General features: G+C 39.5%; 3 protein-coding genes across 9 annotated transcripts; 1 reads left to right on the top strand and 2 right to left on the bottom strand.

The window, feature by feature from the left end:
* Positions 1-990: 990 nt before the first annotated feature.
* LOC123717167 (tau-tubulin kinase homolog Asator) lies at positions 991-19,851 on the bottom strand. 4 transcript variants are annotated; one of them, XM_045673028.1, is made up of 29 exons: positions 19,597-19,851; positions 14,794-15,008; positions 12,423-12,487; positions 12,266-12,348; positions 12,117-12,175; positions 11,496-11,634; positions 11,265-11,415; positions 11,057-11,198; positions 10,898-10,970; positions 10,667-10,796; positions 10,445-10,584; positions 10,166-10,363; positions 9,950-10,024; positions 9,774-9,878; positions 9,594-9,683; positions 9,427-9,517; positions 9,217-9,345; positions 9,053-9,121; positions 8,795-8,979; positions 8,494-8,700; positions 8,294-8,429; positions 7,715-8,101; positions 7,553-7,637; positions 7,396-7,464; positions 7,264-7,321; positions 4,342-4,462; positions 3,974-4,085; positions 3,751-3,908; positions 991-3,589 (listed from the first exon to the last, which is right to left on the bottom strand). In XM_045673028.1, exons 2-28 carry the CDS (start codon positions 14,847-14,849, stop codon positions 3,755-3,757), a joined length of 3,309 nt encoding a protein of 1,102 aa, XP_045528984.1. In that variant the 5' UTR covers positions 14,850-15,008; positions 19,597-19,851; the 3' UTR covers positions 991-3,589; positions 3,751-3,754. The 4 variants fall into 4 exon arrangements, with proteins under 4 accessions (XP_045528984.1, XP_045528983.1, XP_045528986.1 ...); XM_045673027.1 differs by having other exon boundaries at positions 19,742-19,845; XM_045673030.1 differs by having other exon boundaries at positions 7,264-7,318; positions 19,742-19,845.
* Positions 19,289-26,643, top strand: LOC123717168. 4 transcript variants are annotated; one of them, XM_045673034.1, is made up of 7 exons: positions 19,289-19,396; positions 21,216-21,724; positions 23,893-23,982; positions 24,140-24,237; positions 24,457-24,632; positions 24,710-24,876; positions 24,981-26,643. In XM_045673034.1, exons 3-7 carry the CDS (start codon positions 23,894-23,896, stop codon positions 25,177-25,179), a joined length of 729 nt encoding a protein of 242 aa, XP_045528990.1. In that variant the 5' UTR covers positions 19,289-19,396; positions 21,216-21,724; position 23,893; the 3' UTR covers positions 25,180-26,643. The 4 variants fall into 4 exon arrangements, with proteins under 4 accessions (XP_045528990.1, XP_045528988.1, XP_045528989.1 ...); XM_045673032.1 differs by lacking the exon at positions 21,216-21,724 and having other exon boundaries at positions 19,303-19,396; XM_045673033.1 differs by lacking the exons at positions 19,289-19,396; positions 21,216-21,724 and adding an exon at positions 22,474-22,963.
* LOC123717169 (glia maturation factor beta) lies at positions 26,135-27,656 on the bottom strand. Its single transcript, XM_045673036.1, has 4 exons — positions 27,433-27,656; positions 26,605-26,714; positions 26,456-26,543; positions 26,135-26,275 (listed from the first exon to the last, which is right to left on the bottom strand). The coding sequence occupies exons 1-4, from the start codon at positions 27,538-27,540 to the stop codon at positions 26,156-26,158; spliced, it is 426 nt and encodes a 141-aa protein (XP_045528992.1). The 5' UTR covers positions 27,541-27,656; the 3' UTR covers positions 26,135-26,155.
* Positions 27,657-27,820: the final 164 nt, after the last annotated feature.

Genomic DNA, 27,820 nt, shown 5'->3' with positions numbered 1-27,820 from the left:
AGCTCGCCATCCCCCAGCATTGAACGGCTTCATTTCGTGGGTGTTTTAAATATAGCGCGACAAAATGTTGGAATAATATCCGTCCTCCGTTGAAAAATCTTCAACTAAAATCAAATTTTCGACGCAGTTATATAAAAACATCTACTTACTCAACAAAAATCTCACGAAATATAGTTTTTAATCCGACTAAAAATATTTATCTACTTCTTAAAAATTATTCTTATTTTTAATTTACATTTTTTTTCTTCATTGCTTACACTGCTAACTTTTACTATTATTATTTGTTCCTACTGAGTATTCGATTATTTTTTTCGACTAAGGCGCAAACTAGCTGCTGTGGTCTCTGGCAGAATGACCAGCGCTGTCGAACAACTCTGCTCCTCAGCATAATGCTGAGCCAGGGCCAATTACGACCGCAGCACTCACGCTTTACACAATTAAACCTTTTTCTGTTAAAAAAACTGTTATCTCTCTAATATTATTCTTTTTTATTTATATTTGATTCTTGTTATTTTATGTGTTTCTGTGTGTGTGTTTTGTTAGTAATAAATGTTGTCTATGTATAAATAAATAAAAATCAGCCACGCTCGAGAATGTCGGTTTATGTCAGTTACATAGGAACCTCAAACAAAGTTATAGTTACCGATCGGTATTGAGATTCCAATACATTTCAGGATATAGGAGGTCATAGTACGAAATATTCTATTGAATTTAGGAACCTAAACCTGCATCTCGAACGGAATTTTTAAGAAAGCTCATGGTAGGCCCGATTAGGCTTTTAAAGACATGTGCTAAATTGTGTGTTTGTAATGAAAAACTAATCGTCATGTCGACATATTAAACTGTTAAATGTATTTTTGTGATTAATGTTTGTATGTTCACTTGTGCATTAGAGCTTATTATATTTGGTAAAATAAAATGGTTTTTTTTTAAAATTATAAACTAAAAGGAATGATAAGTCAATAAAAACAAGACCTAAAGGGCAAATACCTTTTATTTAAATTTCATTGTGCATATTTTGATAAATATAAAAAAAAAGTCGCAAAACAAAACATAACCGAGCGTGCATCTCCGACATAGGATCGCGTCAGCGCGCCGCAATTTTATCCATTAAAAGGGCTTAAGTATATAACAACAACTTTATACATAATTTATTATATGTCAAAAATAATTGTCTCCAATTTTATTAATCTGTTATCAATATAACTATGAGACGGAAGCTGTTCGTAGACTAGAATGTGTTGTGGGGCCCGCGGCCGACCCCAAGCGACAGTAAACTTCAGCTTATTTCCCGCCAAACACAATTTCGACTACTCTCACTCGCAGCTGACAACTGTCCACCACCACTGACAGCTGCAATATCGCAGTCAAGTTGCACGCCGCTGCCTTTGCACGAAATTACCAATAAATCTTAATTCTAGTTTTGTTACATTATTCTAAACTAAGCAGCAGAGACTAGAGTCGAATGGCGTCTACATAACAACATAGTAATAATATTTATACATATGTATATAGTTCGAAGATATAGACTTAAAAGTCACGTTTTTTAATGTCTCCTGAAGACATGAAACGAATATCGACGAAATTCGCGTGCAACACTAACATATAAAACAGATTAGTCAAATACATATTAAAAAATGTACAACACGACTCACATCGAGATTTAAGACCATAGGTCTCTAAAAAATATACGGACCTTTCATAAGCAATTCTTCTCTCACTGTCTATTCATTTTGATTTCAGAGAGCCGTTTGATTGAACCCATACATAACTAAATGTAATCCATATTCATGAAAGCGATTGCCGTGTCGTTTCTGATCCATATCCAATTCTTACAATAGTATTGTGCCCACTTTCTTACAACACCAGGGTATCTAAACTATCTCAAGTGAGGTACCTCACACCAGAGCTTCAAAGTCACGACAGATTCGTGCCAAATCTCCGTACACAACCGTCACAGTTAATGAACTCTTCACACGATCACTCGTAGCGTCGACATTCAAAATTCATTTATTACCAATAAAATACCTACAGCTTATCCGTTTCTTCAGCTTCGCCCTCATCGGGCCAATTCAACGAGTGGCTCAATGTTTGTTACTGTATTATTTGGTCTCGCGAGCAAAATGTCAATGTCAGCAGCAAGATAGATAACTATTTGACTTTCTAATTAAAAAACAAAGGCAAATTGCTTCGCACGGCCAAAGCAGTTTTTAGAAGTTCAGTCACGGATACCATTATAATACTAAAATAAGCAATTCATCAAATAATCTATATATAATAAATATAAGTTTTATTGCAATCATTCTGAGAATAATTCGTTAAACTAAACAATCCGACTCATCATTGCGAGTGCTCTCAGAAGGCCTGCCTTTGTTTCGTAATCTGAAATTGAAACCTATTTACACTAGCATCTAATCGTACCGAGTTGACTTTATTAATATCGATATGGCGAAACACTCTTCTTAAGCGGCTCTAATGATAATAGATTAACGAAGTCTCTGAAATTAACACCGGAGGCGTTCTTCCATCATATACTATGCAGGTGACACGGCTGGCCAAAGATACCATTCGACAAATGAGAAATCGTTGCCAGCGATGAGATTTCCTGGCTTCGAGGGCGGGCCACGCTTCGACTCGAACACTCGGCCAGCCTCACATTAAATTAATACATTAAATAAATGAGCTTTGGGGCTTAAAGTAGAAATCTAATAAATTACTAACAATACAATAATCAGTTCAAAACGTTCATTAACTTAAGATTTAAGGATCTACACGGTCGTACTGAAACGGCAAAGTTCGTGTCGGGCGAACGACGAAGTAAAAGTACATGAGACGAATAATTTACAATTATTAAACTTTTAATTATTAGTGAAATGACAATTTTTTTTTTTTACTTTTAAAGATAGTGCATGCACCGTTTTAAATTTTTTTTAACATTTAATTATTTCATACTAAACGAAGCTCAGGGGAACCGAACGAATCCACTCGCGGGATCTCGATCAGGGATTGAAACCGCACAATGCGTCACAAACGACCTTGTCGTGAAAGCCAAGTACAAAAATGGACTAAGCAATCCAGTTAATTAGTATGACAAGAAACTTGAATTCCGGAGAATAAGTAACATTAAGAGAGACGGAGATTTATAAACAGTGCAAACTCCGCGTAACGAGCTGTTTTCTCATTACTGCCACGTTGGTTGTGACCTCTTTGCACGAAGGAAGCATAATCTTAACGTTATTCTTACTAAATAATAATCGTTGTAGTTACCAGTTAGTGTTTACACTGTATTTATAAATCGGTCCATTGTATGTATGGACGAAAGGTTCAAAGTAACAAATTTGATAAGAACTTTTCTTCTGTAAATGATAAACGTATAGAAGTACGTGTGCTTAGGTTTTCGTTCATTTATTTGATGGCAAATTGTGTCCCAGGCTCGCTCGGTTTCACGATTAGGAGAGCTCAATAAACAGTTCACGATCCTGGAACACCATACGCCGGAACACCTGCGTCACCACATTTTCCTCGGTACAGAGTATGTTCATTTGAGGTCGAACACACGTTCACTGCTGTCAGAGTTGTTCTTCCGCTCCTGCAATTTAACATTTTATTTCTTCCGCTTCTGACAATCAATTGAAGGCAAGACGGAGCCGCGTGAGTGTGGGCAAGTCTCTCCTAAGGCAATATATAATAATAATCATTGGACATCGATGCGGTGCTTCGGCGGTACGAAAGAATAGCGAGTGTACTAACTGAGCTAGGGCGCGATGGAGAGCGGCCGGAATCGCCTGGCTCTGGCGGCGTTGTGGGGCGGTGCGGTGGGAGGAGGCGCGGGGGGCGGGGGCGCCGGGGAGCTCCCCGCGGGAGGGGGGGAGCCCGATGAGGACGAGCCCGACCGGCTGGACTCCGCCCTGTCGGACATCGCTCGTTAATCGTTACCCTCTGAGTCTGCGTTACCCTCGGAGCCTCTACTCACTTGGCGGGCGGCTGCGCGACGGGACGATGTCTCGGTCTCGCGAATCTCAAGTTCAGTTCCCGGGCGGGATCCATCGCATACTTATCGGAGTTCTGTCTGCGCCGGCGCAACGCTAAAATATAATTTCTTTAGATTCACCGACTCACTCATCCACACTTATTTGCGCATCAAACAATGGTAGATCAGAGTTACTGAAAAAAAGAGTCTAAACGCATAATTAATTTAAATTTCTTAAAGGAATTTCAAATTGTTTTCAAACTTTAGACAACAATTGTTTAATTATATCGATCACATAATTATTCCATAAATAGCACGTACATTACACACGGCAGAAGGTGTTAAATATATTTAGAGAAAATAACTCTTACCGGGCGTGAGGTCGTCGACGGCGGGCGGAGGCGGATCTCGATCTCCGCTCCAAGAAGCGCACTTGGCCAACCGGTGAGCGCCCGCTGCCACCGGAATACGAGAGCCGCTGCCCGTCGATCGCTACACACACGAGCAGTTGGACACTTAACCTTGTTGGTTGATTTTAAATTACGAAACGATTAATATATCGCGAATAATCTTATGCGATAAGGCAGTTCCTCGGCAGCCATGCGCACGATATATTGTGTAATTTTCTTGTCTTTGCTGACCGCGGCCGCTAGTAGAGTCCAGACGGTAGATGGCCGGCTGAAGGTGCAAATAGGCGGGACCGCGGGCTGTCCCCACGTCGCGAGATATATCACGGAGAGCGTCGCCCCGGTGTTTGCCAAGTATGGAAGGTTCTTGGATTTCGAGTTCGTGTCGTGGGGCAAGACTCGTAGGTAATTAGCTACGTCGAGATGAGAATGCAGTCAATGGAAATGCATTTTTGTCCTTACGAGTCTTAACGTTATCATTTCTCAGGCTCATTTAACGTTACCAATTAACTCTCGTCCTAGGGTCGAAGGTAGACTGGAATGCCAATTCGGAGCGGCAGACTGCTGGGCCAATCGCCTGCACCGGTGTGCTCTCGATTTCTTAAAATCCAACCAGACGGCTACGGTGTCGTACTTGAATTGCGAATTCACTGACCCCCGGCCTGGGTTCACCGGCAGTTACCACTGCGCCGCGCGGGCAGGATTGAGGCTGGTAGATGTCGACAATTGTATGGCTACTTCGAAAGGTAACAGTTACACGGCTTCGTCGTGCTCTTTATTACTGAAATTCGTGACTTGACATGTATTTGTAGCCACGATTATGCTACTCTAGCGAAGTAGACAAGATCATGGTTCATAAGTGGGACAAAAGGTAAACACAAATGGTCTCCTGGAATCCGGAGGCTCAATTTCTGTGACGCATGATGATGATGATGATGTGACGCTACCGATTATATGTTTTAAAATATTGTGTAAAAAAATATGTAGGTCAGGCGTTTTAATCGCCAACGTAGCAATTTTTTATCGTTTATCTACAAGAGTTATTTTAAACAAGAAATTAAGTATAATTCCACCTTCATTTTGGATTTATTTATAAAGTTAATTCATTCACAAAACTGCCCAACATACATTCGAAAGAAGATGCAGAGGGACGCTACGCGACGCCAAAGGATTTAACGGATCAGAAAGAACAAGGTAGTCCTCGATTCGAGTCGCTCTGCGTTGAGTGCGGTCAAAAAGGAGTGTATTGGAGAACAAGCGTCCAGAGGTCGGAAAATGCTCCAGGTGGAGCATGCTTTGTGTTGAGTTTAAGTACCACGACTAATTTCCTTTCTAGATGACTGCGGAACTATGTCGACACCGACTATTGCTTAAGGAGGTGAGTAACGCAAACCCGTGTCTCATTAGGGTTAATTCGAGTAAATAAAGTCGAGTTTATCATTTGTCCCACTTCTGCAAAATACGTTCAATGGCCCTTATTTCGCGTTACACTTTCAAACCTTTCAAACGTACTCTTCCTCAGGCGACGCACTGGAACTTCCCGCCGAAGCCGCCGCGGCCGAGCCGATCGCGGCATTCAATTCGATTCCCTACACGGTCATTAACGGTGTCACCTCCAGGGCCGTCACCCAGCAGAGCTCGCGGCGCCTGGAGAGCGTCATTTGCTTCGCACTCGCGGACGATTCTAGCACTGGGGTCGTCGCTTGCAAAATATAAATTGTCAAATAAAACTTAGCACATTACGAGCAGTGTCTTTATTCTGTCGCAGCTTTAGAATATCCAGATGATGTTCTATCAAATAATTACGTACGCCCACTTTATAAGTTTAATAAATATAAAAATAAACGATGTTAACAATTCTCAAATGCCGATACAATAATGGTCTATAATTACTATAAACATCTATGTCGAAACGAATATTTGATTAGATTGATAAGGAATATTGTAATTTTTGAATTTTAATTATAGAAAGTACACTTTCGGTCAGTAGTCGTTTCGTCATCGGTTGGGGCAGTCCGCCGGAGCGACACCCGTAGAGGGATCGTCGGCCAGCGCCGCACAGATCACTCTCTCGGGCGTCAGACGCACCGACTCGGACAGAGCCAAGTCCGCCACGCCGTTCACTACGATGTACGGTACGAAGCCGACGATACGCATGGGCTCCGTCGCTTTCGCCTCGAACTGCTCGTCTAGCTCCTCTCCGGTGGTCGAGACGCAGTAGTCCACGTCGACGAGACGCAGACCCGCAGCCCGGGCGCAAGAGTACGATCCGGAGTAGGCCGGCAGAGGCCGCGTGAACTCGCAGAGCATGTACCCGACGGCCGACCGTCCGTCCGGCAGGCCGTCGAGGACGCAACGTTGGACGCGGTTCGCCCAGCAATCCTCGAATCCGAATTGGCATCGCAGCTCGTTCTCGACGCGCCGCGTCCGCGCCCAGGGCACGAATTCCACGTCCAAGAATCGTTCGTATTTCTCGTACACGGGCGCGAAAGCGTTAATAAAGTTGTGCGAGTTGTGTGTGTCGAGGCGAATAATATATTTAAAATATAGCTTTTGCGCATCGCAACCGACGTCGGTAGAGAAATTTACCGTTTTCTAAGTAATCAATAGTTTTTTCGACAACATTGCAAGTCGCCAAAGTGCCTCAACTGAAAGGCAAACAATCATCACGGTGGAACATTATTGCAAGCAGATAGCTCTCCGGCTATATGAGGGTGACATAAATTACAGATACAATTATTTCTTATCTGCGTTCCCTTATCCTCGATAACGAAATTCTATTATTATCAGATAACAAAATATTGCCGTTCGATTGCCGCCATCGCTACGAGGACACCAAATCATAAACGGCAAACTTCGCTAAGACTGAAATGTGACGACACTCACGTCTCTGAGACTGGATCCGTCGCCTGCGCCGCTCGCGTCGCGACGCACGGAACCGCTTCTGAAATGAGACACGATTGAACACAGCTTCGGAAGCCGGGTCGACTCCTCGTCGTCTATCTATAAAGATTTAACCTGTCGGGCAGATCCGGTCGCGGCCTCTCCGTCCCGCTGCGGCTCTTCTCCGCGCTGCGAGTGGAAGACCTGCTTAAACCCAGTTTATACATCAGTTATGCCCATCGATATCTCCCACCCCGTTCAATCCGAGGCGAGACGAGCGCGAGGTCCGTACCGTTTGTCGCGATGTCTGTCCGTGGCGTCGTAGTACACGGAGGCCTCCTCGTTGGCTCCGACCACCACCGACTGGATGCGCACCGCTGGAGAGACGAGACGGCGTTAGGTCGCGATATCTTTTGGGAAAGGTCAGCGCGGCGGGTCGGAAGCGGTCGATTACCGGAGTGCAGGGGCGAGGCGTCGTCGTCGCGGCGGACCCTGATCTCGAGGCGGCTGGAGACGGTGGCCTCTCGGGGCGCGGACGCCGGAGCCTCGGCGCCTCCCGCCGCCGACGCGCCGCCCGAGTTCGACGCGCTCCGCGATCGATCGACGCCCTTCAGACGGAGGCCGCGGCCGTCCCTCGACGCGTCCGACTCTACGACCGGAAACGCCGATCTGACCGGCAAGCTCCCGCGGCGGACGATCCGCTTAGGCGAAGGCTCGTGGGGCTCCAGCCTCGCGGCGACGCCCCGCATGACGTCGAGCCGGTACCGCAGGGCCGCACCGGTGCCGTCGTCGAAGGACGCCTGCTGGAGCAGGGGAGGCCGGATGTCGCGGACGTGCGAGCCTGGAACGTTCGCCGGATGAACGACTACTTCGATTCGTGATCTCATCTCTCACTGCGAACTACCGCTAAACATTACAATAAAAACAGTAATTCAGAGATCGACAAACGTTTATTGCACAGATCGAAGTCGAGGCGAGAGGAACTCAACAGTCGTGCCTAAAACGGACGAAATGAGACATTATCTTAACGCACCGATAGCGGGCAAGGACCAGCTGCGGGGCAGGAGCGGGACGACCTTGGGGAAATTCTCCACCCCCGCGCTGTGCAGGCAGCACCGACTTCGCGCCTTCTCCGCTCTCTCCGTCATCTCCGGCTTTTCCTTCTCAACCTGAAATGAACGTTTGGATATTTTACTCGCTTTCGAACGTCCGTCGTCGCGCCGAGAGACGCACCTGCGGACCGGGAGACGGCTCGACGGGCTCCTGGATACCGGGCACGACCACGTGGATCTGCGTAGGCTGCGAGGGCAGAGTGGGCTGCGACGGCAGAGTGGGCTGCGTGTGGGTGTGATGCTGGGACGTGTGCGTCAGCGGCGGTTGGGTGCGAGGCTCCTTGCTCGAGGAGGACACCGCCGAAGCTCGTTGACGGTGCTCCGGAGACTGAAGGAATGAAACGTCGCGTCCGTTTGACGCGTTAGACAGAGATCGGAGACGCTCGAGCGGAGATCGAGAAGCCGGAGACGATCGGACTCACCTGCGCGTGTTCGTGCTTCCAGTCGTTGTCGGTGGTCTCCGAAGAGTCGTCGAACTGCGACTTCCAGAGCGAGACGAGCGTGAGCGCCGCCCCTCGAGTGACGGCCTGCGACGCGTTCTCGTCCTCCATCACGGCGCACTGCGTCACGCTCTGCTCCGCGCGAGTCGGTCGTCCGCCGCGACGACCTGCGGACGTCTGCCTTTAGCCCGTTACGACACAGAGAGCCGAGAGAGCCCCGACCGCGCACGAGAGCCTCACCTCGCTTGAAGTGCGCGTCCGAGTGCACGCTGTCCACGTCCGCCACCACCCGCGGGCTGCTCGTCTCGCCTGCGCGGAACGTTCGTCACATTAGAGCACGGTTAGACGACCATACAGACCTCTACACGTTCGTGTCGATTTGTAAAAAAAAATCCGTTACGAACGAGATAACCAAACGCCGGAGACGCGGGTGAGGCTGTCGTTACCGGTGATCGAAGGCGAGGCTTGAGCCAACTCTTGGACGCAGGTGGGCGGAGCCGTGACGACTCGCAGGCGGGCCAAGGTCGGAGCACCTGTACACGAATAAAGGACGGCTTAGACGACGCTCTCGAGCACCGATGGAGAGGAGTTTCAAACGAACGAACGACGGTTACCCGTGGCGTTGGGTCGAGGCTTGCAAGGCGGCACGCTCTGCCTCTCGGGGCGACCGGGCGTGTTGCTGGCCAGGGCCGAGGTCGAGGTCTCCTGCGAAGGATAGGTCCACGAGATTAACGTTTCGCCTTCGCTTCGTTCGAGAGACGGACGATAGGACGACGGATACCTTGACGTGCCTGTCGGGGGAAGGCGCCGGAGTGGTCTTCGGCTCCGGCTCCTTCTCTTTCTCCCTCTCCACTTTCTCCACGGTGGCGGACTGAAATCGTCGACACGAATCGATTAAAATTTCACAGAAGCTAATACCGGCTACATTTCACGAAATGATAAAAACCAATAGACGACTGACGTATCCGTTGAGGTGCGCGTGCGCATGTCTCGGCGACGTCCTCAAGTTGCTCTGAGTGTCGGTTCCCGCCGCCGTCGTCGCATCTGGCTCGCGTCGACGAGACGTCTGCGGTGATAACGAGAGAAATATATAAAAAATAATTCATTTATAGTAAAAACACTAAACAATGCGCTCACCCTGTCCGGTACGTCCGGCTGTAGCGGTAATTCCGGAGCGGCCTGGAGAGGCACTCGGGCGCGAGCGGGAACACTCTGTCCAATGATTATACGATATACACAAGATCTTAAGGGGTAGAAAATAGTCTGTGCGACACTCGTCCAGAGGATCCTCCTTCCATTTCCTCAGTCGCAGACAAACACGAAGATTAAATCTTAATATAAATAGTAACTTACGTCTTTCTCCCAATCATAGGGATCGGTATCCTTAATACCGCGTCTCTTGCAGCATCTCTCCAATAGAGCAGCCAGCATCCCGTAATCCGGGGCGTCGGCGTACTCCAGACTCTGCACGTGTTCCAGGAACTGGCGCAGTTCTGACGGAAGATGCTTCAGCAGAAGGCGGTGGTCGTACTTCTCCTTCATGAGGCCGACCTGCGCAAACGATTCTCTAATAAATCGAACCAAATAAATTTAAATAAAATCGACATTTCCATCGGAGTCGAGGGTCGATACCTGTTCTTTATCCTTGATCTTCCTCCAGGGCAGTTGGCCGTTGACGAACTCGACCAGCATGTAGAAGAGCGACCAGAGGTCGTCGTGTCTGCCCATCTCCTTGTTCTTGTGGGCGTTTATGGAGGCGTACCGGACCGTACCTGTGGCCGAACACCGATTAGTTTTATTTTGATTTGCCACTTCGCGGACGCGACACGCGAGGCACGCGGTCGACGAGCGTACCTCTGAATCCGGCCGCGGCCCTGGGAGGTCTCACGGCCCCCGTGCTGGTGGTGTACTGGCGAGCCAGCCCGAAGTCCAGCATGTACACGCGCCGGCAGTTGGACGGGTGCCGCCCGATGCTGAAGTTGCTCTGCGAGGTGAAATTGTAAATTAGTCTTCTCTAGTCTGAACTTCTTGTTCATCGACCGCCACATATTTAGGAAATATTCGTCGATATGGAGCCCGACTCACCGGCTTGATGTCCCGATGCAGGAAGCCCACCGAGTGAATGGAGTCTATCGCCTTGAGTATTTGGAGGCCGAGCCTGGGAAAAGTTTACGAAGCCTTAGTAGAGGAAAGGAAGTGTCGACGGACACACAGGGTCGCACTGGAATCGCACTGGAATCGCACCTGAGGGTCGTGGACAGGGAGAAGGCGCCCCTGGGCTGAGCCCGCCTCAGCTCGGCCAAGTTGCGGCCCTGCAGCTGCATCACCACGTAGTTGAAGCGAGCGTTCCTTCCGCAGCCGATGAAGCGGCACACGTGCTCTTTGCCTGCGTAGACGATGACGTCAATCGACATTTAACGGAGTATATTCAGGTAAACGTTCGAGGACTCACCCTGCAGCTTCTTGAGAACGGCCACCTCCATCTTGAGCACCTGCTTGGCTTGCCTGGCCGACTCCACCTTCAGGGCCACCTGCTCCTGCGTAACCAGATCCAGACCTTCGTAGATCTCGCCGAAGCCGCCGCCGCCTATCTTCTTCATCACCTACGAGCCCCCGAGAGACGTTTATACGTAATCTAACTAAATTATGCGGCTCGAGCATCGTGTACTCCGAAAGAGCTCACCTTCCACCTCTCCTTGACGACGTGCCCCGGCTGCAGCAGGTCTTCGGTCGCCATGGTGATGTGATGCGCGCGACGGGACGTGTCACAACGCGAGCCTTCGCGGGAGCACTTGCCGCCGAAGTTAGGAAGGGTCCGAGATCTGTTCACGTTATTTTCTTAAAAAAACCTTCAACTCTCCATTTTTGTATCGATTATCATTTTTGTCTTACCATTTTGGCTCTGATGAAACCATTAATAAAGTCAATTGAGATTTTTCGAAAGATTGACCTGCAAGCTCTTGAGGCTAAAACGGTCACTATCCGTTTATTGACAATAATGTAATTTACACGCAAGTCGTCGTATCCTTGGAGCAGTGATCCGTTTGCTTTGATTGTGGTTTCGTTATTCAAAGATCTTTACGACATTATTCGATCTCTTTAAGACATTATTTATGTGTGTATTAAGTTATTGTCAGGGCGTGTGCCTCTCGACCGAGCGATGGATGAGGCAATTTTGTAACACCGCTGGGAATGAACTGCGTAGATGTGGGATTGCTTCAATAGCTTTGATCGCCGACGGCCGGGTAGCTCCAGGCGAGGAACACATTAACATTATCACTTACAAATATAAAGTAGGGTTTACCTCAACAGCGGGTTGGGCTGCACTCGCGCCGGACAGACATCCGCGCGACGCTCCTGTTTCTGAAATATTATATTCAAAAACTACATGTCTATTTCATTTCCAGAGATATTGTCCAGAGCATAAATAAAGTAGGTGCCATTATTACTTACCGGCGGTTCATATTTGTTGGGTTTAGGCTGCTCTGCTGAACCGGAGCCTTGTGAGGCTGTGTCGGCCGACGAAGACGAGGACTCTGAAAACATAAGCGTAATAAGAATGCAGCAATTATTACGAATATTTTTGGAAATTCACTTTTGTAGCTCTTACTCGATTGATGCGAGAGGTGCTGCGCGACGTCCGCGTACGTCTCACGATCACACCCAGCCTGCTCCCTGAAATTATTAGATTTATATCCATATTTTAACTGGACCAACAAGTTAAAAACACAGTCACAAACACACACTACAGTTATATACACACTTATAGCTTCTATTCAATTAAAAATTACTCTAGTATTTCTGTCACTACATAAGTTGTTTCTATAGTATAATAAGAAGCAATCTTTGGGTCTGTAAATCAAAAGCAATTTAGAAATAGGACTATGGTTATTTGTAATAATAACTTAAAAATAGCTTTGGGACATAGTCAATGTATGGTTTATAAAAAAAACAGTATTCACTTTTCAACAACAGTGCAAACAGTCTTAAATATGGTGGAATGGTTGGCTTTAGGTCACTTTAACAGACTACATTATCGTGTGGATCATGTGTTGGGAATGTTTAAAGATCACAAAAACCTTTTGTGTAACTGGTATGGTGTGGTGAATGTAAGAGCAAATGTAGTCTAACAGACATGAAATTATAGTACCAAAACATAGAATACTAAGACTGTTTACTAGCATTACCCTCATTTAAGCTTAGCATTGTAGAAAATTTACAAAGCCAAATAATAATTAGCCATAATCAGCCATTATTGTATTCATATAAGACTTATCTTTATAGTTAGAACAATTGTGTTAGTAAGATTTTTTATTCATACACTGCCACAGCAGTCTCCCACAATAGTACGACAGGAGGTCCTAATATTATTTATATAAGATAACTAATACACCTTATCACCAGTAAGTAATATTTTCATAGAAAATCAGGGCCTCCTTTATTGTTTGTCAAATGCATTCCTACATATAGCAAAGCTTAGATGCTTAAAGTATGACTATGTAGTATTTATTAATATAAGTCTAGTTGCTTGAAATAACATAATTGAAATATGGAAAAAGATAAGTATGTGTGTTAAAATGTAAACCAATAGCTTGCAAAAACAACATTACCCTTTAAGTCTAACTAAGATTGTTCACTCTAATGTTGGACTTAATCAATAAAAAATTCTATTTATATTGAAGCACTATAAGCAAAGTTACAGTTGACAGTTATCTAAGAGATACCAAGTAATACTGTTTAATAACACAAATATTTAGAATAATAATGGTTTAAAAAGGCAAAAATCCAAACAGACTAACTTATCATCAGTTTTGACATAAAATTACAATTGCAATTGGCAGGGATAAAACAGTTTCCCTATCAGTTCAACTGACCCAAAAATATAGATTAATTTTATCAATAAAAAATTATCCTTATTTGACTCATAATAAAAAAATATTCTATTGGATATATTATATGTTTTATGACACATAATAATGTTAATATTTTTTATCCAATGTTGGTTAAAAATTAAAACGATCTTTTCACATCAAATTGATAACTGTTAGACAAATGAGGGAAAGGGATAAATAAGCACATCCACCGATATAGCCTGCACTACACCGCTATGCAGTTTGTTTGAATTACGTCACATCTTCACGCGATCGGATTATAATAGAGCGAGATGGACGTTCCATTGCTACCCACCCACATAAAATCGATTTTTCGAATTCTAGGAGTAAGATTTACATAAAATCTATTTAAAAATGCACTGAATTTAATAAGCATAATATTTAAAAGCTAATTGACAGCAGTTTAGATAGAAATAGAGATCTCACCAGCGTAAATTTAGGTGCCTGCTTCGTGAATAAATTTAGATTCGCTGAAATTTCACTTAGTAAACCACACTAAACAACGATTTAAATATTTTTTTATTGTATCGCGCGTGTAACTGTGGAATTAGCGTTACTAGACATATTCCTCGTTCTATGCGACATATTATCGCATTTTTCGCGAATTTAACAGAAGACAGAGACACACATCGATCGAGCGACCATGACAGGTTTTCACTAGTATGAAGTTGTCTGTTGGTCGTTTTGACATTAGCTCAGCTGACGGATAATTTTTTTCGCTACCGAGTGAAGTTCGTATTGAAATAATTTTGTAAGGATAATTAGAATTTCTTTTGAATTTAACTAACCTTTGAATTTTTAACATAGAACAACTTAAATGTGACCATTGACCACGTATAGTCAAAACGTACCTCGTAAATAAAAAAATTCAATAATTATCGATTTTTATTTCAAATAATTAAATTTTACTTTAATATATTTATATTTGAATATAATACAATGAAACATTGCTAAAACAAGCGGCAGGCGTTATTTATTATGACTTTAATTTATTGTGATTTTAATTTGATTAAATAGCTGGCCCTATTCAAAGTAACCCATAAAAAGTAAGAATTAATCTCGAAAAATCATATCATAATCTAAACTCACCATGGTATTGAATTGGTCCAATCCAACTGCACTCTCCTAGGCGCCACCAGCGACATCTTTTGCTGATCCTGAGCCACTGTCAATTTTTGCTATCGACGATCAATCAATTTACGCAAATATTAACTTAGTCCGTTGAAGCATATTCTTTTTATTTAGTAATTTAATAAAAGAAAAATACTTAATTAGTATGTCGTTGCCCCAACTCTATTCTGAACCTGTAACAATAGATACCAATTGTGTGCATTTAAACTCATAATAATTATGTTAATGTTATTTTATTATTTGTCAGGTTTAATCAGGTTGTATATATTTTTTCTAAAGCTATAGCTTTTTTCCCTCTTTTTAAATATCTTTCTTATCCCATAAAAAACATGTACCACGGCGACTACTGTTGTTATTGGTTCTGCGTACATAGTCACCGTAATATAGTTTCGAGTAGCTCCATACTTAAGGTTTTCGATCAAAAGGTGTTCCAAAAAAAACCACCCATGATGTTAACGGTGACTGGAACTGGAATTTCCACTGAGTTTTAGATGACGGTCTCATATTTCATGCCATAATGGCAAACCCATGTGTGTGTCGTCCATAATTATGAATCGAGGCAAAACCCTATCAAGCTCTTGTTGTAACAAACACCTTTGTAGGGGTCGTGGTTAGTGGAAGTCTTGATTGAACAAATCTATAGTAACATTTTACAGAGATAATTATCTACGACGCAAACCAGTAATTTGTTTCTTTTTAAACAAACAAGACGTGAGTGTTTTTTTTATTATTATTTTTAATATAATTTCTTGGCTATACCTGTCCGTATTTATTTATTTTCTTTACAAGTGGCTTGTGTCGCAATATAACGTGTGTAAGTGGCTCTCGAACTTCTCTTATATTTTACGGTTGACATCAACCGCATCAAAATTAGTTTAGTGGCTGTTATTTGGCTGGGATTAGTTATTAGGTCTTATAAGATATTAACATTTTACGATTTGTAAGAATAAGAGTAACTTTTAACTCATTGCCACATTATAATAAACCGACTTAAATAACCTGTAAACTTAAAGAAAAAAAGTAGTAATTATGTTATATCTATTATTATATCAGTGTGGACGCCTTCTACAGCCATAATTTTGCCCAATGTTTTTTGTTGAATTATAGTGATATTTTGTATACTTTAGATTCATATTTTAATATCCAATTGCTTAAGATGTTTTATAATTAGCAGAATATTTAAAATTCACACCGCTCCAAAGACGTTAAATTATAAATAGACAGAGTGCACGTGAAACACGATAAAAATAACAGTGTCCAGTTTGAATGATATTTGGTATTGTTTCTCAGAACTCTAACAAAGTAGACATTGATTAACAATTAATTTCAAATGATACTGCCCAGTAAACGCCTGTTAAAATGTTTTCTTCACAATATTCTTTATCAATTCATAATAAGTGTAGTAATTGAAGCTTTAAGATTGCTTTTTTTAGTGTTGCTAGTATTTCAGCGGGTGTAGAAGAAGATGGGCCTTCAAGTAACCCGAACTCAGTAGGTAAGCTTTGGAACACTGTACCTATGTATTATTCCAGAAATGAAAATAACTAAACTTAGGTACTCTGCTGTTTTATTTTGAACAAATTACCTAGAAAATTTCTCTTAATAAAACTTTATTCAAACTTTAAGGTTAATGTTTGATGTAATAGGAAAGTTCATTTATTTTATTACTGAGATTTTGGGCGAAATTCTTGAATATTATTTCATGATATAATAGAGACTACGTAACTTTTTCGCGTTCCTTAAGTACTCGAATTACGACAAGATTGATATGGTACGGAAAGCATGCTTCTTGGTTCTCAAGTTCCAGGTGATTATACTTGCAGCGGTCACCGACACTCGACACTGATACACGAATAATCGTGTATGAGTCGTTCTCATTTCAGCTTCCGTCTTTCGAACTTAAGTATTCGGTGATTTTCGGAAATTCGCTTTACACGTTTATTTATAAACATAATAATGCCTCGCATCACGATAAGACGGTCCTGGTAAAAGTGTACTATGAAATCACTAAAAATTAACATTTAACAGTAAGGAAAATGTGACTTTTCAATGTATGAACACACACCTTGAATGAGCCGTAGGTGAATGGCCGTGCAGTAATAGAAAATAGGTCGAAACCTACTGATATCGGTGGTTTCTAATGACTGCTTGTCATTCTGCCAATGTGTCACTGAAACACGTATTTCGTTAAAATGGAGCAGGACTATATTTTGTAGAAGCATTTATTTGAATGAACAAGGTAAATTTTATATTGTTTATTCGGTAGGAGAGCCCGCATCTATTGGCAATGCAAAGTTATCTCAAGACATGACTGAAAAACGCATGTAGAGCAGTAATTCTATAATAAGCATACCAACACCTGCGTACTTTGTATTGGGTTCGGTCATTTAAGAAATAAGGTTAATTGCGTTTCCTATAAACCTTATTAAGGTGCAAATATGCGATTGCCCCGCTCATCATCCGGTGCCAAAAGTCAAAAATTTCATCACAATGCTTGCAGTTTTATTGTCCATTGAATTGATTGTTGTACAACATCAAAATTACGAGTCTAACAAACGGTTGTAGTTATTTATACAGACATGACGTATGTTTCCCAAATTAATATAAAACCACGTTTCTTCAACTTTAATCACGAAATCGTTTATCAATGATTGAAAGAAAAATTAAAAATTGGTATTCATTTTATAGAGCAGTCGTCGTTCGTCAAGTTGAAACCCCACTTAAGGATCTCCTTCTTAATTTCTATGTGTATTCATTATAATTATATGCTAGCACATACTGTTAAGTAACTCTTGTGCTAATCGTGAAGTGTACGTTTTGATTCTCATTCGATTGCGATTACGATTTCAGAACTGAATATGTCTTTGTCTTTAATTAAATTGCATTAAATCATGTCGTGGTTGCACTTCAGGAATAAAAATTATCCACAAAATTACAGAAATTACGGGCGAACGACGTCTCGTGCCAAATTTTAAAATAGTTTACAAATTCTATAATCAGCTTAGGAGAGACGTCTTAAACAATTTTGTTAAAGTTTAACCCTCTAATGCGTCCAAATAATCAATATTACGAATATTCCAGTTTTATACATACTATAAAAGGTTAAATTGTCTTCTCTTGTTCACGAAGTTGTCTACAAAATGTAGGTACCTAATGATACAATGTTTCATATATAAAAGTCGAAGGGTTTAGGGTTAATTATTCCGACGTTATGAATATAGCCCGGAACAAAAGGTAACGTACTAAATAATTCAGCCATCGAGAACAGAAGACGACTGGAGAATTTTTGAAGAATCATCGCTGATACATATGTGAGGCGAGGGATTGAAGGAGAACCGTTTGGCAGCGAGTCTGTTTACGCGAACGTTTTTTCACCTTTTTAATGATTATTCGAGGTATAGTCGCCATAGCTTACTTTCATTCCAATGTTTTTGTTTTCCATTAACGAAGTAAACCTTATTTTACTAAAGAATATAATCCTTGGTTACATTTTGGCTTTGTGACTAAGTAGCCATTTCTGCCGAAACAAAAACTGTCGAGTTACAATACAAGCTTAATCACATACAAGTTACATCAAGACAATACACTGAAATCAGTGTTACTTAAATGAGGCGAAGTTGAGGTCTAACAAATAAAAGCTTTCTTATTCGAACCTTATATTAGGAATAGTTATGCTTAGAATATGAGGATCATAATTGAAGAGGTCGATTGGGTATGAGGGTGTGCAACTGTTATTCAGTTGCCATCTAAAATTCGCAATATTAGCATGTTTGACAGATTCAAAGGGGCATTAAAAATGCATGTCAGCGTGAATCTAGTGGAATATATACATATATACATAATATTAAGTTTCTCATGTAAATAAAATATAATTTTGTAATGAGAAATATAGTTATTTAAACACTACGTTACTACGTTGGTGTAACTATTCCCCCGTTATAGGCACAAGATATGCTATGTATTAGGTATATATATATGGCAACAGTTGTTGCAATTGTTTGTTTACAAAAGATAAATATTCAAATTATAACTATTAGTATTTGTCCCGATGAAGGTATCGCAAAAACCAAAATAGAAAAAGCGATCGTCAACACTGCTTATCTAAACCCATAACAAAACAAATGTACAACTACTAGAAAAATGTCACACGAAAAGTGGCGATTGAACTGCTACCTTTTCACAATGCAATTCAAAAAATTTATATTAAGACTTATTGTCATTAGTAGCTGTTAATATTAAAAAAATAACAAACATGAAGGTGTGTTTACAATAGTTTGGCGCATCTTTGGATCGGGGAAATGTATCAAACACAGAGTGACATATTTATATAATGATTGATATTGATAGATTTATATCACAAACGGAGGCGATGAAAGTTATATTTCTTTTTGATCAGCTGATCATAAAATAAATGTATATTGTCGTATGTAGGTTTTTTGTGACTTCAGACAGCGAGAATTGCAACACGCGTAACAAGCATAACCATAACAGTTAATGGCATTTGTAAAATTACTGTAAATATTAAGAATAGGATGCTAACGATAAAAGCGAAACAGAAAATGTAAGTAATAGTGTTATAGTGTGAGTTAAGTTAAGTGTAAGTTAGATTTAATTAATATTTTGAAGAATTCTTCAATTAATGAATTATTCGGTAGGTTCATTCATTGCCTATTCAAGAAGTAAATGAGTAATGAATAAAGGATAAATATGAAATTGTTTCTTAACTACTCTTACAACACAACGAACACATTTAATACTTACACATATTCACTCACTGCAGTAAACTATAATTTTACCAAAAGCCGTTTATCAGTCGCTTCATCTTCATTATTTCAGTTTTAGGCGGGAACCATATTAGTTATGAAAATAAACATTAAAACGTTTATTTTAAGCACAATATACTTACAAAATCATAGTCGAACTCCACAACAGACAGATAAAATTATTTTTAAAACACTTATTTGTGTACGAAAATACCTACTCGCGAATTTGTAACGACGTCGCGCGCCTCCGAACACAGCCGGGCACTGGCCATTGGGATTCGGGAAATATAACATTACGGACGGACTAGTGATGTGCTAGCTTGTCGAACAAAATAACAATTTGTTGCCTTTTTAATATGTTGTTAGCTTTATAAAATAGATTTAATTTGCGTCATAATAAATGTACGTCATTTTAAAATATTCATTTAACGGGGTGCTACCCCGTCAGCCGACAAGAATGTTTATATGTTGTTTATAAAGAAGTTTATTCTCATTAAATGTTACTTACATGAGTATATCTTAGTTCACACCACCGTCGTACGCTATCACTGCACCAAAGTCCATCTAAAAACCTTCACAAGCGTATTTGAAATGCGTCCACTACTTCTATTTCCCACATCTCAGGAGGCAAGTCGGCGAGTAAAGACTCGCTCCGAGTGCAGTATACGTTACTACTACGAGATACTAGATATTAATTTATCGTTTATACCGCTTTTTAATGCCATAGTCAATAAAGCTTCTAAAATGCTCGGTTTCATAAAACGGTCAAATAATAGTTTCAAAAATATATAGCATAAAAAGCAATTATAAAATCATATTATTCAATTCTCTGGTCTGTAGCGTTTTGGAATATAGTACACAGTCTGGAACACTCAATATTCTACTTTCTAAAAAATACACATTTGTATTTCTTAATCTAGTTTATTTTCATTGTATAATTTTTTCTCTCTTTTATCATTGTAATGATTTCCTTTAATTGTTCTGCACACGTCATTCATGCACATGCATGTATTGTGTTTTTGTATGTCGTGTGTTATCTGTAAGTGTTTGTATGTGTTTCGTTAGTGTGCCATTTTAAAATAAATAAATAAAATAAGTTATGACTATGCGATCGTATTCGAATTTCAGTTTAGATAGATTTCAAAGTAAAATTTGTTAGATGGTAATGAAATACTTTTTTATTAATTTATTTTGTAAAACCTTTAGCTGAAACTTAGGCATATTATCGATATATTATTGCCCAGGTCTTAATCACAGCACCTGGAGAGAATTTGTAGGAGCACATTGTTTATTTTAGCTCGCACTACCCACCACCACTGATGTTGCTGATATTCACTCTTTCAATAACTGGTGACTACGAGTGACCACGGTTAACCAACATCTAACGCACATTAATATTTATTTCATTCTCAAGCAAATGTTATGCACGTATGGTCCTATAATGTCTTATGCCTCATTGTCTTCGAAGCTTATTATAGGAGACAACATAGGTTAACTGATCACAGAGTTAACTGATGCTAAAGTAAAGTACTTAAAACGTCAAGCTGTGTAAATAAATAAATAAATTCGCGTTTATATTTATTAAAACTATATTTCAATATAAATACTTTTTACCAGTGCACCAAAACACCAACGAGACTAAAGAAGAAGATGCATGTCTCTTTGTGTAGACCAACTACTGGTTAATGTGCCACGTGAGTTCCGCGGACGAGGCTCCGCCGTTGCCGCGCCTTGTCTGGAGTGAGCTCGTGGCGCAGCGGCCGTGTGGCTGTGAACAGATCGCAATTCCCGCTTAAGCCTCCGCCCCAGACAGTCGGTAAGGCCGTGTGGCTGTGAACAGATCGCAATTCCCGCTTAAGCCTCCGCCCCAGACAGTCGGTAAGGCCGTGTGGCTGTGAACAGATCGCAATTCCCGCTTAAGCCTCCGCCCCAGACAGTCGGTAAGGCCGTGTGGCTGTGAACAGATCGCAATTCCCGCTTAAGCCTCCGCCCCAGACAGTCGGTAAGGCCGTGTGGCTGTGAACAGATCGCAATTCCCGCTTAAGCCTCCGCCCCAGACAGTCGGTAAGGCCGTGTGGCTGTGAACAGATCGCAATTCCCGCTTAAGCCTCCGCCCCAGACAGTCGGTAAGGCCGCGGGGCTATGCGTAATGCATTTCCCCACTTTAAAAAAAAGTTATGTGAGTAGACAATTATTATCACAATCGCCAATGGGTATCATATCTCAAGGAATAGCGAGACTATTATTTTGCTTTTGTTATTTTTTATTAACAATAAATATAGTTAATTAATTTAATCTTTATTAAACAAAACTAGACTCTAAAATTTGACAATTTGTGTGTTAAACCCAGTAGGTTTCAGCCATGTTTCTTACTTCATAGAAGATTGTTTTCCACCGAAGGGTCTCCGAATCATTCTCTTACCCAATTGGTATACAATATTTTGACAAAAATTTTCGTGCTTTTCTTGCAATTGCTGCATCGTTTTATTTTTCTCAAATACTTTTATTATTGCAGGAAAATACAGCATTAACATTTAAATAGTTAATAGGTCGTCCTACTATGTCATTTCTGAAAGTATGAGTACGGTAAAATAATAACAAAGAATTGCTTTAAGTTGCGAAAAGTGAGTGTTTGTCATTTGGAAATGTAACGCGAAAACTTCGGATACATTTAGCATAATTTCATAATATGAAGCCTATAATTGCTCTAGAACTTCCGCTTTTTGTTCAAAGATAATACGTAATACCTACCATGTACCATAACGTAGTTTTATCAAATATTCTGTGTACAAGCGTTATCTTCGATGTCCAGTACGATAGTAAATTGTAACTTGTTATTACTACTGGTTGTGATCGGTCAAGGTGACGCATACCCAGTAAATCGGCGTACGCGCATCAGCTTATGTCCATTATAATTTCAAGTTTTACGACTGATTAGAAAAGGAGTGCCTCAGTATTACAAAAATATTCTAAATTACCACCTCGCGATATATGAAACCAGCTATTTCTAAAGTGACAATGCAAAGTCAGAAACGTTGACGAGCTCAAAAAAATCCAGTATCCATGTTACAATGATTTGATACTTGATATTGGGGTAGGAAGTTTAAAATGGACCAAAGGGTTTTTTAGACAAAATCGCGGGCCACTATGAGTAAATGCACGATACGTACAATGGAAACTTACATACTCATATAAATAGCCAATACACATTGAAGCACTTTACGGAATTCTTATCAAGACGAGATTAAGTCGCTTTTGAGATAACACACACGTATTGTGTCCAATGGAAGTTTGTAAATAATTTGCATTTGTTTAGTCGATCAGTGTTAATTTAGTGAGTGAGTTAATATTGCTTATTTCTTGAGGTAAAACCTGTTTCTGTCAACTTATTTATTTTATTCGTTTTGATTAACACTAAGAGAAACCTAAACGAGAGAGAAGAGAAGTTATGATTTGACCACTTAATTAGGTTCTAACGAATCTCCATTATTAACTTATAGGAAAACATAATCTAGGTGTAATTATGGTTGTGTTTTAAAGTAATTTAAAAGGTTAAATAATGTATTAAACTTTTAAAATTAGTGTCAAAAATTAGGGTATTTAAGTATTTTTTGATGATATTCGTTTAATTGATAAACAAAGTTCCAATAATTCCAAAACAAAATTCACTGGGCATCGCAAGGCAAGTTGTTTTTACTTTAAGAAATAAATAAAACTTTATTATTTCTAACATATTGAATATATCTACATTTGAATTGTAGGTATGTTGCGCTAAAGGACATTCGAATATCCGTCCCATAGATTTGAACACTCCTTTTGAATTAATGTGTAAACTTAAGATAGAATCCCATGTTGTGGTGATCACGGAGAGACCGTAAACTTTTATCAAATTTTCGTACAAATGAAGGCGTTTTCTTAAGTGATTCGTACATATGTTTTTGGGAAAGTAGTGCGCCTCTGGACGGTAGTAGTAGTGTTCTACAAACTACCTCCACTTTAACTAGTCAAAATTCCTGTTTGAGTGCTTAAATTGCGGTTTTTATATGTTTATTATTTTCCATTTGATACATTATCATAGATAGCTTTTAATAGATGGTGTTGCTGTCTTCGTTCGGACAAAAATTTAATCTAGCTAACCATCAACATGTAGGCATTGCAGTTCACTAATGCTAAACCGTAATTGCACCACCACCACCACCCCTACCAACCCTCGCAGAAGCAGAACCGCGTAATTCCAATATAATGCTGTAACCAAATCTTTACTCTGGAATATTTTTACGACTATCTCTCTCAGGATGAATTGGAAGCGACCTGCGTCGTTTCCAGTGGGACAGGTGTGGACCAGGTTTCAGGGAAGAGAGAAAGATGGGAAACCAGCTCGTATGTAAGTTTGTTTATGATGTTTCCAAAATATCTAAAAGATAGCGACTTCGCTCACTAGCTACCAATATCCATATTATAACTGAAGGGAATTTTTTGGTTTGGTAGAAAAAGCCTGTACATCTCCCGCACAAAAAACACAAGTGTCTATATATCTACAGGTACCAAATTCGTGACATGGATGAAAGGTGGCGGAAGCAGTGCCTGGACATGATGCAGAAGACATTTATTGACGATGAACCATTGTGTCAAATATTGGGTAAATGAACATAATACAGAAGTGTTATTTTGTTTTTACGTCTTCAATAAAACTTTTGTTTAAGATGTTGGCTAATGGCTGATACATTTTAGGAATTTCGCCTTAGACTAACGCTGTTTTATAAAAATACCTTGTCTATCTTTTAGCATAAATAAGTAACTAGAATATAATTGTTCCTGAGATCTGACATACTGTACAAAATACAGCGATATGTTTCAGAGATCGAGAAGGATCCAGCTTCTATACAAACGATCAGGTCAAACTGGGAAGTTATAGCAGACCAAGGTCTCTGCATTGCCTGCTTTACCGAGGAGCTAGGACAGCCTAAAGACCTGGTGGGTTTTAACATATTGTTGGTGAAGAGCCGGGATGACGCTGAAGAGAATTTAGATGCTGTATGTAATGCCTATAATTATACAAATAGCCTATAAATGTGATTGAAATTATAACATAAGTGGAATTCAAATTGCAGATAAAGGGTGAGCAATGGAAGAAATTGCTAAGGACCCTGACAGTGGCTGAACAGCTTGTGGACGTTTTTGACTTGTACAAGGTAGACCAGATCTTAACTTCCAGTGGATTGACGGTACTACCTGGACACCGCGGACAGAACATAGGCGCTAGGATAATTGCGGCGAGGTGAGAGACAAATTGTTTATGTCTGGTGATCAAAATACATACATTTATAAACAAACCTTCGACAAACGTTGCCGAGTACAAATTTATACATCTTAATATTTCAGAGAGCAAATATGCAAGACGTTTAACATTTATGGTGTAGCAACGGTTTTCACTGCGATCACCTCACAAGTTCTGGCCGCCAAATGTGGCTATCGCACCCTGGCTGAGTTAAACTATGAAGACATGAAACCGTACGGGATAGACCTCACCGGATGCACCACTAAGAGCGCGAAATTAATGGGAATCAAGCATACATTTTAGAGCAATAATTACGAAAAAGTTCAACTACTTATTATCTTGTATTTACGAAACTATGATAATTTTACATGTAGAATTAACGAATATTTAAGGAAAGTTTTCAAATATTAATTATCAGTTAACTTTATACCTATAGAATTAAATTCAATTAAAACTATTGTTTAGATGTTTTAGCTTTTAATATCTTTTTGCCAACGCCTTTACATATTCATGTGAATGAATAGGAATGTTACCCCAAGATTAACGCAATTTAAAAACATATTATTTATAAATAACATTTATTGTAAAATCACACGATTGCTTACATTAATACATTAAAATGCCACACATCACAAAAGTTGCAATATATTCCATATCAAACTTTACATTATATTTTTAGCAAAGGCATGTAAACTAAATTCTATATGGAATGTCTATCATGTAACTATCAATTGTTGGAATCTCTTTTCTCCATCCATCAAATAACCAATGTGTAGTTTACATATAAAAAATAAATGTCTTAAATTGGCAAGTTTATAGTATATGACAAAAAACATACATAATTCTATAAATATTTTTTCTAAAAATCTAAAAAATTAAACTTCTAACCCAATTCACTTGGTTTTATTTCTTGAATTCCAATGAAACACATTTCAGTAGTATTTTTATTATCTAATACGCCAATATCTGTTGCAGTGTCCTACTTCATTTAAATAATATCTCTTCAGGCTTCATAGATTTGGTTCTCATAAAATAATTCCTATTTATTTTCTTATTTCCATCTTAAATATATAATTTAAAAAGAACTTAAAGAATGAGGAAGTGTAATCTAAACATTTTCAAATTTGTTGTTTTATAATTAGATAAAAGAAATAATTTTTTTGTTGCCAATTAACACTACTTACTGACTTGATAAATATTTTAAAAATGTATGTATATTATTTTATACATATTGGTCGCCATAAACTAGACTGTTAATTATTTTGTTGTATATCTTTTATTACCGTTGCAGCTTTTCATGAAGCCACTCATTGGTCAGTTCATCTATCTCTCTCACCTCGAGGAGTCTTGGGGCACCAACGGCCGCAGCCAAAGCTCGTTGAGTACCTGCGTACATCACCTGGAACAGTTTAGTTTAATATATCTCATTCTGTTTAAAGTTTTTACTAAATTTTGTTAATGTCCTGTTAAATAGCAATTAGCATATCCATATGGCTGCAAAGCTTCCACATCTTACTACAAAGTCGAATTTATGCCTTTCATTTGTAAAATCTACCTGATAATAATATTAACAAAGTACCTGAAGTTCCATATGCGCATCACGAGGGGTATAAAATATAAAACACATAGGGAAGGATATTCGTCCATCGCTGTGCTCCATTCTATAACTAAAATTGATAATTGTATATAATTAACCCATGATTATGATGATTTGTATGTAAAAATTACCTGTACACAATAAACCGTGGCTGATGTGAAGGTAGGATATCCTGCAGTTCTTCTAACTCAATACTGTCTAGCTCCTCGTCTACTTCCAAAGCCTGCTTCTCACGATTTACCTGGATTTTTTGGTAATAAAAATATGTATGTCATACTAAGTTTAATTTTGACCTTAAAATAACTAAAGGAATGTTGTATATATATTCTATGAACAAAAATATAAAATTGTTGGCTATACTATTATTTCAAAATTGTAAATACATATTAAATAAGCTATGGATATAAAATGCTTAAATAAAATTATAATTGTAGTAAAGTAAGACCACAGTTTTAGTAGCAAGCATCAGATATGTTTTTTTATTCAATACATAAGTAATATAATAATAATAGTCTCTTAAGAAAAAATAGGGGTATACCATATAATTACTATTTTCTTCCTAATAAGGTTAACTAAAGCCATTAAACATGATATCAATAACAAAAATATGAACATTTATTTTATTAATTAATCACTCTTATAGGAAATAAATTCCTAACTAATTGCTATTGGTCAGTAACAGTGACTCATAAAATAACAAAGGAAAATTACTCTTGTTGCCATTATGAATTTTAGTATAAAAAATGCAATTTTATTATATTTTTATTATAAAAAATCAAATACAATAACTTCTAAATAAATAGTATATTAAATTTATATATTCGTTGAATCTGTTGTTGTTTTTTTATTTATTTGCATGAAAAACTTTAAAGTAAAAATATAGTTTAGTTTTTGAATTTAACCTAAATGAGTAATTACGTACATAATTACGATAAAATTTGCAAGAATATAAATGTTACCTTCAAGATCAAAGCACTATTGGACGTGTGCTTTTGAAAACGAAATTTTTTTAACTTTTCTTTTACATCATCTCCTATATCACACACATTGACATTTTGTGCCGACATTATTATGATTCTTTTTCGATTATTTTTATTTGAAACTAAAATGGAGTTGGTGAATATTATCAATAAAATATAAAATAATATGAAAGCCGCCCACTTCGAAAGTCAAAAAAAATATTTTGATCGTTCAGGCAAAGTGTTGCCAACTCGGATTTTGAAAATTACGTAGGCCAGATTAGAAAATGTAGATTTAGTAAAAAATTTATAGGGAAAGTACGTACGTACTTTTTTATGAGTGAAATGAAGAGGGTTGGGTAGGTAAAACTGAATAAAACGAGTGTTT

This window comes from Pieris brassicae, chromosome 12 (genome assembly GCF_905147105.1).
Source record: "Pieris brassicae chromosome 12, ilPieBrab1.1, whole genome shotgun sequence".
NCBI lineage: Eukaryota > Metazoa > Arthropoda > Insecta > Lepidoptera > Pieridae > Pieris > Pieris brassicae.
This window is presented reverse-complemented; position numbering and strand designations above follow the sequence as displayed.